General features: G+C 38.7%; 2 protein-coding genes across 2 annotated transcripts; both read left to right on the top strand.

The window, feature by feature from the left end:
- Positions 1 to 1,066: 1,066 nt before the first annotated feature.
- Positions 1,067 to 6,373, top strand: LOC122328332 (MRG/MORF4L-binding protein-like). The gene is given in 6 exon segments (XM_043223967.1): positions 1,067 to 1,256; positions 1,259 to 1,291; positions 1,788 to 1,909; positions 2,529 to 2,610; positions 2,703 to 2,777; positions 5,532 to 6,373. Coding segments are annotated over 6 exon segments (621 nt in total). The 5' UTR covers positions 1,067 to 1,156; the 3' UTR covers positions 5,741 to 6,373.
- Positions 6,374 to 7,536: 1,163 nt separating this feature from the next.
- Positions 7,537 to 13,175, top strand: LOC122329222 (elongation factor 1-alpha 2-like). The gene is made up of 8 exons (XM_043225413.1): positions 7,537 to 7,562; positions 8,449 to 8,643; positions 10,344 to 10,523; positions 10,645 to 10,941; positions 11,067 to 11,217; positions 11,333 to 11,589; positions 11,678 to 11,912; positions 12,563 to 13,175. The coding sequence occupies exons 2-8, from the start codon at positions 8,500 to 8,502 to the stop codon at positions 12,688 to 12,690; spliced, it is 1,392 nt and encodes a 463-aa protein (XP_043081348.1). The 5' UTR covers positions 7,537 to 7,562; positions 8,449 to 8,499; the 3' UTR covers positions 12,691 to 13,175.
- The last annotated feature ends 1,193 nt before the right edge of the window (positions 13,176 to 14,368 follow it).

Raw genomic sequence — 14,368 nt, 5'->3', positions numbered from 1 at the left:
GACAAGTAACTTTAGATTTTGTGCATCACTTGGTATCTGTTTCTGAGGCCTTGTGAAGAGTTGTACTGCACACTATGAAACCCATTGGTCCAAACATATTAAACATCAGATACGTTGTGATTGGCTGTGATTGTGTCAGGTATTTTGTTTGCAGCGTGAACAAATTGCTTGCTGCTGGAAATATGTCTCTTGATAATGAGGTGTAAGGATCATACAGTATAAATTAGATTAAGTACACTTATCAACAAAATGAAACATTTTTACACACTATTCACTAGAAATGAATTAATAATGTTTAAAAATGACATTGTGCATTATCCATTGAGTTTTGTCAAAATGAGCAAATATTGTCAGATTTATCATTAGTATCTATTTCTTCACGGCGATGCATCTATTAAAGAATTCTGAACAGAAAAAGACATTAATAACAAACCCCTGTAAGCAAATGCACGCCGTTCTGTGGTAAAATTAAAATATGCAGATTAAATAAAAAGTATGAAATAAACACTAATATTTTATTTGGTTTTAAATGAATGTGAACAAATCAGTAACTATCCTCTGAAAAGAAATGTGCACAGAAATAAAAAATGCACGAACCTTAGAATTATGGTTATATAAACATTAAAATATTACATATATTACTGACAAACTTCTAACAAAATTAAATAAACAATAAATAGTGCAAACCTTGCAATTATGATAACTACAGTCTAAGCAATAACATGCATACATTAAATGAATGTGAAATGCTGTTATTAACATTTCTAAAATAACAAAAAAATGATGTAAATATAAATAAATATATCAAAGGACAAACCTTGAAAATCTGACCATATAAACAAAACTATATGCATTACTTATAATAAATGGGAACAATTTATAACAACCCTTGTAAGCAATTCTGACATAAACAATAGTCTAAATAAATAAAACTATTGGAAAAGTATGCATTATAGGCCATTTACACTTCATACTTAAATGTATTATGATATTGTTTTTCGTGCATTTCTTTTTTTATTCGTTCCTGGAAATGGGCAAACAGACACTTGCAGAAGCCACACAATAAAGCCAGAGTAATGTCCGGGTGTGTTGTATCTGTGTGTGTTGTCGTGTGTTGATGAAGCGGTGAAGCGTCGCTCAGAGTCGCTGCAGAAACATGGGGGAAGCCGAGGCTGTGCCGTCCGACGAAAAACAAGCAGAAACCGGCATCTGTACCGCCGAGGAATCGATTGTATGGAGCCAGGAGGTGGAAGTGTGTCTTTTCACGCAATGCTGGGACACAAACCCGTAGGTAAGATGAATTCATGCAAATAACAGGCCTACGCTCCACACGTGAAACAATAGCTTATAACATAACAAACCGTATATTAAGACCACATAGGTTTCTTTTTTATGTTTTAATGCAATTATTTAATCATAGCAGTCAGATTTTATATACTGGTTGGGCGTTTTAGATTTATTTTAAAGGTTTTCAGTGTTTCTTTATTGAGCTTTATCGAGCCCAGTCGATAATTGATAAAAGAAAACCGAAACGGAGTGATTGCATGCACGGCTTTGTTACAGTTTCGAGATATATATTGTAGCCTGTCGTTGAATTGTACCGTTTTTAAGCACCAGTGCTGTGTTTACGGAGGGAGTGTAGCGGTGAATGTTTGTTGACGTTAGCAAACATTAGCGCGGCTGCTAACTAGCATGTTAGCAACACGGCTAAGCTAACGTACGGCGGTACAAATGTGTTTTCTGTGCCGCAAGGAGAGCGTGTACGTGAAACTGTCTCCTATCCTCAGGAGTGAATCGACATTTCCACATGATCTGTATTCGCGATAAGTTCAGCCAGAACATCGGCAGGCAGGTGTCCTCTAAAGTCATCTGGGATCACCTGAGCACCATGTATGACATGCAGGCGCTGGTAAGACCTCTCAACTCCTGCTTTCTGAGATCATGACATCTATTTTATGACATGCCTTCACTGCGTGCATTGTGTACCACAATAATGCAATGCGTTATACGTGGGATTCAATTATAGATGGAAAAGGTTGTATTTAAAGGTGAAATATTGCAGAATTTCTGAACCTTGGGAATAATTGAAAATGTGGGGTTATGAAGTATATTGAATTCATTAATAAACTGATTTAAGATTATGCACACTCACTAATCAAATGAGCACGTTTGTGAAATGTTTAAATGTAATCATCTTCACTGTATTGCAAATAATAGAACAGGGAAAAGAATAATGACAAAATTATAAATAAAAGCATTTTCACTAGTGACCTAAACTCTGCAGGACATCAGCCCTCTAGGATCTTGTTTGATGACCCATGATATAAATATTCTACTTATGAAATCTTTTGTGTGTTAAAAAAAGATTGCACAGGATGAATTATATTTAATTACTTTATCAGAAGTTATCATTTATTTATTATATATATGAATATATAAAATGAATTATCACAAAGGATGACCGCTTATCTTTAAATTGTACACCTAGCTCTCAAATCTAACCGGTGAATGACCTTTTGTTGCTGCAGCATGAATCAGAAATACTCCCGTTTCCAAACTCTGAGAAGAGCTTTGTTCTGCCTGAAGAGATCATACAGGATGTCAAGGAAGGTGAGCAGCTCTTACTTCCTGTCTTGTGATCTTTACAGTTGATTGATTGGTTTTTACTGATTTACTTAAAAGCTCTTTTTGTCTTTGCGCAGGTAAAGTGGGATCTGAAGAAGACGTGAAGGAGGAGTTCAAAGAAGAAAGTGACCCACCTGCAACCCACGAAGAAGGTTCTCTTCTCCTTCACTCCTTTTTTATTTTATCTCATCTACTCACCCCTTTCTTTTTCTTTTCCCTCTCTCTCTCTCTCTCTCTCTCTCTTTCTTTTTTGAAAGCGTCTATTAAAACCTGCGTCATTGCATCACTATTTTTTATTTTTTTTTTCTGGATCGTTCTCCCGTTGGCGTGAAGCTCAGCGTGGCTCACACTGGTCATTTGTGTCTCATTTTCAAAGGTCTGGGTCCCAGTATGGCTGGCCAGGATTTTGCGAGGTATGGACAGAAGAAAACGTTTCGCTCTGTTCCAAAACTCCAGCTTGAGCTCAGTACAGACCAGCTCATTACCAGAGGCCTCTGTAGACAGCCTTCAGAGACCTCTGACCATGTGCGTCTTTCTCTTCGTCTTTCTTTCGCTGTCCTTCCTTCTCTTTCTCTTTTGTCTTTTTTTTATGTGTTCTGTGCACCCTAGCTTGTTGTTATTCTCTGTGTGTGTATGAAAGCATGGCATGTTGGGGGTTTGCTTGGACAGGTTTGTTCAGCAGCAGCAGCAGCAGCTTCATGTGATAACGAGAGTTCTCTGGTTTTTCAGAAATGTCCGGTCACAAGGTTGAAGAATTAATACACGCTGCTTCGGCCTTCAGTTTGAAAATTGTTAGTTGTTAAAGCAGACAGCAAAATTTGGTTATTAAAATCTCAAACACATTTCCAGACTTGATTTCTGTTCCAAAACCCGGATGTTTTGTCCCATACTCACTGCCCACATGGCGTATCCACTTTATAAATGACTGCTTTTAAAGAAGGACAAAGAAAGCGCACTCAAAACGGTGTAAGAATTATCATAATTATTGAATATTTTTCATGTCAAGTTTATTTTCTTGAATCGATTTTAAGTCCCGCGTTTCATTTAAGATTCTTTAGAAAACAATACTTGAAATCTTAAGAAAGCAATTTGTGCTGTAAGTAGGCATACAAATGCACTCAAAATCTGATTTCTAATGATACAAAAAGCTTCTTATTTCAGAATTATCATAATTATGAGTTTGACTTGAAAAATTCATGCACGTCCTCAATGACTTAAATTTGTACAACCTGCTCAACATCATACACAAACATGCAACTAGTAATAATATATTGTGGGTTTGTCTATTGATCAAATTATGCCATTTTAGACAAATATAGGTTCAAAATTTAAGTGGAAATTAAAACCATTACAATTTCTCTTGCTTTGCCTATCTACTATCTTTCACAGCACATTGTGGTGCATTAGGGGATATCTTTTCCACAACGTTGCCTTAATATTCAGCAGAAATGTAGGGTTTGATAAATGGCATCAGTCTGGAACCTGCTACTTTATTATTGGTGAGCTGCTTAAGGCAGGGGTGTCAAACTCAATTCCTGGAGGGCCGGAGCCCTGCAGAGTTTAGATGCAACCCTAATTAAACACACCTGATCCAGCTAATCAAGTACTTCAAGCTTTCATAGTATATGTGTTTTAGCAGGGGTTGAATCTAAACTCTGCAGGGCTCCGGCCCAATAGGAATTGAGTTTGACACCCCTGACTTAAGGAATAGTTCACCCCAACATTTTTTCGTCTATTGTTCCAAACAAAAGTTTAGTTCTTATGTTGAATGCAAAAGAAGGTATTTTGATAAACCAAACTGTTAGTCCTCACTGACTTCCATAGAGAAATACTGTAGAAGTCAATGGGGACCATCAGCTGTTTGATCACCAACATTCTTCAAGATATCTTCTTTTTTGTTTAACATGAGAGAAACTCGTACAGTTTTCATTTTGGGGTGAACTGTCCCTTTAAACTGTTACAGTGAGTAGAGGTCATGTGTATGATTTAGCTACTTGCTTTAGACAATGGTGAGCTTTCAGTTGCTCAAAAGCACATTTATAATTAGACTTTATTAATGTGGAAAATACTTAATTAGTACCAGAAAGTATTTATTGATCATGCAGGTAATAATTTAAAGTGTTTGCAGGGTTCCTTAAATTTAAATTTAATAAATAATTCTTACTTAAATATTATAATAACACAAGATGTGATATAAAACTGTAGTTATTTATATTTTTTTCCTCAGTGCCTATTGTCTTTGCTGGACGTCATGCAGTTCCTGAAACATATGCATTTACAAAATGAATAGTTCAATATATTTGCATTATTAGTATATTAATTGATTAAAATGAATTTTCCCAGTCTCTGTTAATTAAAAACAAGTTTTGTTATAAATAGAGCAGAAGCAACAGAAATGGCTTAAGGGATGTATTAAGGCATATATTAAAAATGTTTTAATAGCAAAAGCATTCTTGAAGTGTTTCTGAGGAAATAATTAAGGAAGTTTATGCATTCATGTCAAAACACATTATGTGAAGCTGATTATGTAAATTTGTTTGACCTTTCTCTCAGCACCAATTAATAGGATACCTTTTTTTTTTTTTCTCAAGAAAGTTAAATATAAATGACAATTTAAATGAAAGTGTGTGGTTTCTGTGCCTCTAGCATCACCAAACTGCTCAAATTTCTGCTCAATTTCTTCTCTATCTACCGTCGTTTGGACGAACAAGTCATTCTGCCACTAACTTCGACAACTGGTTGTACTAATGTCAGGCTTCTTTTTAGTGCAGAAATTACACACCACTTTTTAATTAGAGAAATAATTAATTTGGGTGGATTTAATCTCGTAGTGGTTTTAACACGGTTTGTTCTTTGTGTTTCCATCCTCCTTTCCCCATCTCCTCCTTCCCTTTTCCCTTCGTCAGGCAGCAATTGCTCCGTGAAGCTTTTGGAGAGGTCGGACAGCGGGCGCGAGAAAGAGAGACAGCGGGCAGAGAGGGGGGGCTCAGGTGAGACGGGCAGCGGGTCGAAAGAATCAGCCGGGGAAAAGAGGAAGAGGAGTCGAGCCGTGGAAAAGGTGATGAACTCCAGCAACCCCTCCAGCCCTGGGGGAGCCAAACGCCGCAGGACGTAGCCGCAGCTTGCAGCGGGGCGATTCGGGACATCAGACATTTGGAAAGAACTGACGGAGGAAGGCGTAGCTAATATTGGTCTCGCTACAGCCAATGCGAAAGTGAAATGGCGAGCAGGGGATGTGTGATGTTCGTGTGCGTTATCTGCGGTCCAGGGGGTCACTGCCAGAGGTGTTCACTGACGGACGGAGAAAATGTAGACGAAGGAAAGACTTTGGTGGTTTCGTAGGATCTGATTAGACTGAGGGGGAAAGTATGTTAAATAAGCTTTCCTCTGCCGAGTTCGGAAACAAGACAGCAACTTTTTAAAAAAAGATTCGTGGGAATTTTAAGTGGTAGCTTTATTTTATTTTCGTCAGAGCTGACGTTCTGGAGACGGACCAGAGAATCAACTAGTTTGTTGTGTGATTTTGTTAGAACTTGCACTGCAAATAAGCTGAGGTAGACGTGTTATATTAACTGTATGAAATAACCTGATCCTATTAGCCAATTAGATTTGATCGTTGATCAAATGCTTAGGAAATAGTGATTGGTATTTGCACTGTTTCGGAGTCATGTTTGATTAATTTATTTGGACCGAATATGTGTCGAACACATCAGGAGTATGTCCCTGATTAAAAAATGGTAGTGAACCATGTTGGTCTGATTTTTGACTTCTTAATTTTTAATCTGACAGTGGTCAATATTTAATGTTTACCTCCCTTTGAGCTATGCTGGTAAATGCACATTATCCGAAAAAGATTTCAAGTGGTTTAAAAGCCACAGGAAGATCTTGGAATATTAGGCTATAAGAACACGGGCGCCATTTTTACTCTCTGCTCTCTGATACGTGCGCTACTGTTCAAAAGAATTAGTTCAGTTCTGGACCACAAAACTAGTCGTAAGTGTAAATTTTTGTTTAAACTGAGATCATATACATCGTCCGAAAGCTGAATAAATAAGCTTTCCGAAAAAATAATATTTGGTTGAGATGCAACTATTTGAAACCCAGGAATCTGAGGGTGCAAAGAAATCTGAAATGGAGTTCCTAGGTAGGAAATTTACAAAATATCTTCATTGAACATGATCTTTTCTGTTACTTTTGGCATAACAGAAAAATCATTCATTTGACTCATATAATTAATTTTACCTAGTGTTATAAATATACTCCAGCAACTGGTATTGTGATTCAAGGTCACAGTAGCTGTTATATTATTATTATTATTATTATTATAAAATAGAGATAGCGAGAGAGAGACCTGATCATGAGGTTTTCTGATGTGCTTTATAAAAAGTGTCTATATCTAATCTGCAGAAGAATGGGGATAACAATGTATAAAATAAATTCCTATTGAATAATTTTCGAAGAACAGGCCAGAAAGCTGATCAGACCCCTGTGATAAACGTACAATTTCTGATGTACTAAAATACTGACTGCAAAAAATAAATATTTACATCTAGAATAACCTGGTAATAAACATTCTTGAAAATAAGAATAGTACATGTGTATTAGGAATTTGTACGTGTCATATTTCAGGGAGCCAATCCGATTCTTATCCAGCAGGAGTTAGTTGAGAATAAGATGCTGAGTCACTGAACGCCGCTCTATTCCAGTGTGTTCCTCCTTCATCTTTCGTACTTTTCCTCTCGGCTGGTTTCTGCTGCTGTTGCAGCTGTCTCACTGCAGTCCCTCACCACCAGCCTCCCCCCACTTTGAGTGCCGCATTGCTGTATCAAAGTGGGGTGAGTTCATTACGCGCACAGACTTGGACTGTGCCGCCACCTTTGCAGGAGCACAGAGTGTCTGTTTGCTGAGGGAGAACAGGGTCTGCCTGTCAGCTGCAGGTAAGAGGCCACAATCATCCTCCTGCTGATAGACTTTGCTTTCTTCTCTTCTGTGCTTTTAATTTAGTACTGCCTTGATGAAGCTATTAAAAAATATTTACTAATTTCAAGCCAAATTAATCGCAGAATTTACAGTTTAGTTTCTATACCCTTGCGTCCTTATTTTGTGCGTTTCCTCTTGCATCAAATGCTATTAAGTAGCTTTTGTGACAGTTGCGCCACAGTATCTGGTTTGTCCCGTATTACAGAAACTACCCACTGTTTTTGATAAAAGGCTTCCAGGCATATTCTGCACATTTGAGTTTTTCCTAAGGTGGAGGTATTATTTTAACCCACCTTTGACAATCAATTGAGGACTAAAGTAAAAACAATAATAGCTCGTAGAGGCAACCTATATCTTGAAAGGCAAGGGTATGTCCATTTTTCTCTTGTGTAATTTATAATTTTGAGCAGTATATTCAAATATTAAATTATGCAACGTCTTCAGGGTAGTACTAACAAAAATGCCTATAACAAAAAAACTGAGTTATCTCTGCAAGTGGTAAATAAACTTAAGGATGTTAATGTACGTGATTTGGTCTAAATTGTTATTACTATGTTTTAAGATTGCAATTTAGCAAGCCTTTTTGGTAAACTGGTAAAATTAATGAGGTCAAATAGTTATCTTATTTATGTATTGGTCATGACCGCTGTCCAAATAATATTTCATAGATTTTATATAGTATGTTTTATGTTTTATAATTCTATTATTTAATTATGCGGTGTATTTTATTTGAAATATTTATCTCTCATTTAATGACCTTGAATAGCTGCGCCCTGAAGACTCAAGATGAAAGTACATGTTGTGTCTATGTGTACTAATGTTCTTTGTCTGTGACGGCTATAGACAGAAGAAAGCTCCAACCGTTCTCATCCTTTCCTCCGGTCCTGTGCCATCATGGGGAAAGAGAAGATCCACATCAACATAGTGGTCATCGGCCATGTTGATTCTGGGAAATCCACCACCACTGGCCATCTCATCTATAAATGTGGAGGAATTGATAAAAGAACCATCGAGAAGTTTGAAAAAGAGGCTGCAGAGGTAGGCAAACGGGATCTCAAACAATTTGGTGTTCAAGAGGAGTAACATGATTCTGAATGAATTCAATTTGGTGAAGTAATAAACATTGATCCAAGGAAAAGGAGTTCAGTTGCACCTTCCGTTTAAATGTAAGGGACCTCAAGTGACCAAATCCTTGAAGCGTTGCGAGAGTTGTGGTCTGTGCTGAATGATGGGTAACTCCAACCCACTTACTCTGTAGGGTAATTATGTAAGAATCTCATCATGAATCACACTGTGCCTTCCTCTCCTTCTGTGCGCTGTGTAGAGCAGAGGAGAATTGCTGTGTAATTACATTGAGGCATTTACTCTTTGGAAGACGCCATTGGAGATGAAAGTAAAAGATAAATGGATTTCTGGAACAGGCCAAACCATTAGTCAGGCCCTGCACTTCTGTCTTCCTGATGCACATTAGACTCTGAGAATGAGACCTGAGTAAATGGGTGCAATCCCAGTGGGTCTGACACCTCACCTCTATCTTTGAGGGTAACTTGTTCTTCAATTAGCAAAATGTAGGGTAGTAAAGCTCTGTGTGCACAACAAAGCCTGTTGGAGTTGTTTTCGGTTTCCTAAATATTAGGTAAATTGATAAGCTTGACTTAACATTATCGGTCTTAGGAGTTATATCAACAACAGGGATGTGCAACTACAGTCCTTGACATCCAAGGGTAAGTGGTTTAACTTAATGGAACAATGTTGAGGCATGGTATGTGGACAGTTGAGATATGACCCATAACCTTCCATCTATGATCATTGTTAAAAGAGACTTATTGCTAAGACAGTCGGTTGGGACAAGTCATTTAAAGCAGTGTCACAAAGCTGAGTCGTAGTGTATGGACCTTGTGGGATATAAACCCACAACCTTTATTCTCTGAAACGTCAGCTGGGGCAAGTGGCTTAACTCAGTGTTGAGGCATAGGTATACCTTACAGGATTAAAACAAACAACCTTCCATGATACAAATTTTTACTTGATCTATTAAAGGGATAGTTATCCAGAGCCCAGCATGATTTGATCATGAAACATTCCTATTATGAGGTTGTTTTTTTTTTTTTTAAGGGGTCGTGCGATGCGTCACTGTGTGGGTTTATTCACACCAGCCAGTGGGTTTTTATTTAACACCACCCAAATGTTCATGTAAAGAAAGAAGGCAGAACTATAGTGTTGTTGTCTGTGCCATGTTATGGAGAGCGTGATTCATTGTGAAATTAAACTACTTTGTCCTTCCAAAAGAGGAAAAACTAGAAAGCAGTGGTTAGGTATTATTTACAACTCTGTTCCAGAACAGTTAGTCTGTATTGTCTGTTTGTCGCATTTTATGGAGAGCTATTTCCCGACCTTGGTGAGTAGCCTATTCTGGCCGTGCACAGAAACTGTTTCTAAAAAGTGAGACAATTCCAACTTTGCAAGAATACTCTGGTAATATGCAGTATGTGGAAGATGATGTATTTTTGGAACCTTAAACCACATGAACACATTGCATTATACCAAATATAATACAAAATAATGTTCTTTTTAGCAATGTCATATGACTCCTTAAACACTGCTTTGCAAATATGTAAACTGTAAATGCAAAAGCAGAGATTCATTACCCTGGGTAAAATTTTTTTAATACTGGTATTCAGAATTTTTTAGTATACGCAACTTTTCCATCATATGCTCACATACTTTTGTTTTGGCAGATGGGAAAAGGTTCCTTTAAGTACGCCTGGGTTCTGGACAAGCTGAAGGCCGAGAGGGAGAGAGGAATTACCATAGACATCTCACTCTGGAAGTTTGAGACCACCAAATACTACATAACCATAATAGATGCACCAGGACACAGAGACTTCATCAAGAACATGATCACTGGGACTTCTCAGGTATTTAACAAGAATTAGTGTCATATCGATGGTGAGAAGATCCCTCACGAGCCTGTAGAGATCGAGGGCCCATGTAAAGCACAGTATGATCATCTTTAAACGATGTGGCTCTCTCTTCCAGGCCGATTGTGCTGTTCTAATTGTAGCAGCTGGAGTGGGCGAATTTGAGGCAGGCATCTCTAAAAATGGACAAACAAGGGAACACGCCCTGCTGGCGTACACGCTGGGCGTCAAGCAGCTGATTGTAGCCGTCAACAAGATGGACTCCACGGAGCCGTCCTATAGTGAGAAACGCTACGACGAGATCGTTAAAGAAGTGAGCGCCTACATCAAAAAGATCGGTTATAGCCCCGCCTCTGTGCCCTTCGTCCCAATTTCAGGTTGGCATGGCGACAACATGCTGGAACCGTCTTCTAATGTGAGTCCCCTTGGTGTGTGATCGTTTTCCAGCACCGACCTCATACTGTTTGGCGGTTTCCAATTAAACCGTTGGCAGAATGCTTGTGATTTGATTATTAAAATCCTCTCATTTGTGCTGTGCAGATGCCGTGGTTTAAAGGCTGGAAGCTGGACAGGAAGGAGCATCATGCCAGTGGCGTTACTCTACTGGAAGCTCTCGATACCATCATGCCTCCAACACGCCCCACTGACAAACCCTTGCGTCTGCCCCTGCAAGACGTCTACAAGATTGGAGGTGGGATTAACGCATACGCATTTTATAGGTTGATGTCATTTTAAGCTTGTGGTTGTATGTTGAGTTCATGTACGCAGAACGTGCTCATTCAGAGGTGCCACGTCTTTCTGCTCAGGTATAGGCACTGTGCCGGTGGGCAGGGTGGAGACGGGTATCCTGCGGCCCAGTATGGTGGTGACCTTCGCCCCGGTCAACATCACTACAGAGGTGAAGTCGGTGGAGATGCATCACGAGTCTCTGAGTGAAGCTCTGCCTGGAGACAACGTGGGCTTTAATGTGAAGAATGTGTCCGTTAAAGACATAAGAAGAGGTAACGTTTGTGGGGACAGTAAGTCAGACCCGCCTCAGGAAGCTTCAGGGTTCACAGCACAGGTGGGACACCGGTCTTTGTCAGCTCGTCTTGATCTCTTTCTTTATCCCTATCCGGATTTCTATTCTTTTGTCTGTCTCTTTTTATCAGGTCATCATTTTGAATCACCCAGGACAGATCAGCGCAGGTTACTCTCCTGTCATAGACTGCCACACGGCTCACATTGCCTGTAAGTTTGCTGAGCTTAAGGAGAAGATCGATCGCCGTTCGGGCAAGAAGCTGGAAGACAACCCCAAAAGCCTGAAGTCTGGAGATGCTGCCATTGTGGACATGATCCCAGGAAAACCAATGTGTGTGGAGAGCTTCTCTCAATACCCTCCACTGGGTATGTGTCTGCTTTCTAACCTTACATGAAACAGATTATGAAGCCATTTTTATATATATAATTTTTTTTTTACTTTTGTCTTTTGTTCTGCTTTCTTTTTTTGTTTTGCTTTGCTATTATGTTTTATTTTATTCCGTTGTTTTGCTTTTTATGTAAGTGGAACCCACACAAGACACGGTAAAATCTTGTGCAAAGCTCTGCCGACCAGTTCCTTAATATTTTTATCACCTTTCTGGTCCCTGCTGGTCACATGATTGAGACTCGCTGCTGTCGTTGTCAGGTTAAAGGTCTGACTCATCAGTGATGTGAGACATCGTCCCTTTGAAACCATGAGTTCATGATTTTCATCTCTCTCTCTCTGGATTGCATTTCCTTAGATGCTGCAACTCCAATAGAGCTGATGATTAGGCCTGTTTGATTGCACAGCCTCATTTTGACCGCTGTTGTTTTACTGCGATGTATCGTTTTTATTACATCTTGTTCTCATTATTTTTCCCTCTAAAATCTCCGTTAAAATTAGTGTTCACCAAGAAAATCTTGTTTTAGTTAGGAACAGTTCTGACAGATGACTGTGATTTAAGTTAAACTCTTTAGTTGGGTCACAAGCCATTTTCATGAAAAAAGAAGCGTATGTTTCTGTGTTTTCCCAGGGCGCTTACGCGTCAGAGACATGAGACAGACCGTTGCAGTCGGTGTCATCAAAAGCGTGGAAAAGAAGATTGGCGGCAGCGGAAAAGTGACCAAATCTGCTCAGAAAGCTCAAAAATCTGGCAAATGAATCTGAATCTCCGAGTCACCTTGTCACCTCAGGCCCTCCCCAGCTTACATGCCCCTCTCATCTGGGCATGCTCAGTCTGTTTCCCCCGTGTGCTTGAAATATACACTCGAACCAAACTGGAGCTTGATGGACTGAAGGAAATGATGAAAGACATTACTACTTTGTGATTGGTTGCACTGTATATTCACTTTTACCAGAAGACCGGCACACATGTTGCATGGATGTCTGTCTTGATATATGCACGGCATCTGTTAAATGAATGTAGCTGGTAGAGCTGAGTGTGTGTGTGTGTGCGCGTGTGCGCGCAGTTGAAAGAAACCAGAATAATGATGATGTCCAAAGGAAAGTTTTGTATAGTTTATAACTGAGCAGTGACTGAAGGCTAATTGATCCAAAGCACCATTTATCTCCTTTCAGACCCTTGCAGCTGAAACCTGTGATAAATCAATAAAATATTGCCCAAGAACACGAGTTTATAAATTAAATGTGTTTTTGCTGTCTCTGTGGAAAATGTAATCGGACATCAATTTAAAAAATTGTATTAGTTCACATGGATGCAACGCGTAAGAGAGATATGGGAGAGACATACAGGTCTGGTTGCTGTCTGCAATGAAGAGCCTTGAGCTAGATTTGATGCCTTCTGGGCATGACTGCAGCGGAAACAGGTCACCAGATGAAGGATATAAACACAGTTCCTGGATGGATTGAGATAAGTACCGTTTATATAGATGTTGTGTTTTAACAAGCTTAAGGTTCTAGTAATGGAGAGCGAATGTAACAACATCTGTCAAATAAAATAGCAACCAAGTGGTGACAGAATATAAACTATTAATTTTTTATACTGTAATTATTATACTTTAAATCTTCACTTGGGTCTTTTTGGGTTCAAGTTAACACCCTTCAAACATCTGGAGTACATTCGAGTTTTGTTTTGTTTTAGAAAGCCTCTTATTCTCACCGGGCTATGATTATTAATGATAAAAATACAGTAAAACAAACATTTTAATAGTTTAAAATAACTTTTGTATTTGAAAATATTCAGTTCCTGCAGTCTTCAATGTCACATGAATTATCTCGAGTTGGTGCTCAAAAGCATCATTAGTAATGTTGAAAACAGTATTTATTTGAAATAGAAGTTTTGTAACAATGTAAAAATCATGACAATAATCAGTATAATATGTCTTTGTAGACAAAGGGTTTTCACTAAAATAATTAATTAAAAAAAAATCGTAAGAACCCCAAACATCATATTAATTATTCTGATTATTATTGTGTTCCAGAAAAGGCTCATGAATATGCTATATATTTTTAGGTCATTAAAAATGTGAGATCTGGGTGAAGGGATCATGACTGACCCTAAGTCTTACAGCCAATGCAAAAAGAGTTTTTTTCCCTCCGTATTTTATGCTAAGTTCATTAAAATTGATAGTCCAGTCCTTGGATCTTAATTGTGGGGTTCTAAGTAGTCTTTAGACTTTGAGAGAATTGCTCTTGATGTGGTCCTGCTCTCTGCATTACTCGGTGCAGCCACGAGATGGCACTAGCGCATTTGCCTGAAGGTGACTAGTGCGCTTTTGGTCTGATCTCGCTCGCTGTATTTTACAGGTAACGTTTGTCCTTTGACTTCTAGCTCAAATCAAAAGTCCAAATGCCGAAAAACAAAACAAAGTTTCCCAGT

This window comes from Puntigrus tetrazona, chromosome 23 (assembly GCF_018831695.1).
Source record: "Puntigrus tetrazona isolate hp1 chromosome 23, ASM1883169v1, whole genome shotgun sequence".
In the NCBI taxonomy this organism is placed as follows: Eukaryota; Metazoa; Chordata; class Actinopteri; order Cypriniformes; family Cyprinidae; genus Puntigrus; species Puntigrus tetrazona.
Note: the sequence above shows the minus strand (reverse complement) of the source record. Positions and strands in the feature narration are given on the sequence as shown.

Coding starts and splice junctions, on each gene's coding strand:
- LOC122329222 (XM_043225413.1), top strand. CDS start 8,500: ATGGGGAAAGAGAAGATCCACATCAACATAGTGGTCATCGGCCATGTT. Junction 10,942..11,066: donor TGCTGGAACCGTCTTCTAAT/GTGAGTCCCCTT, acceptor TGTGCTGTGCAG/ATGCCGTGGTTTAAAGGCTG. Junction 11,218..11,332: donor AGACGTCTACAAGATTGGAG/GTGGGATTAACG, acceptor CTTTCTGCTCAG/GTATAGGCACTGTGCCGGTG.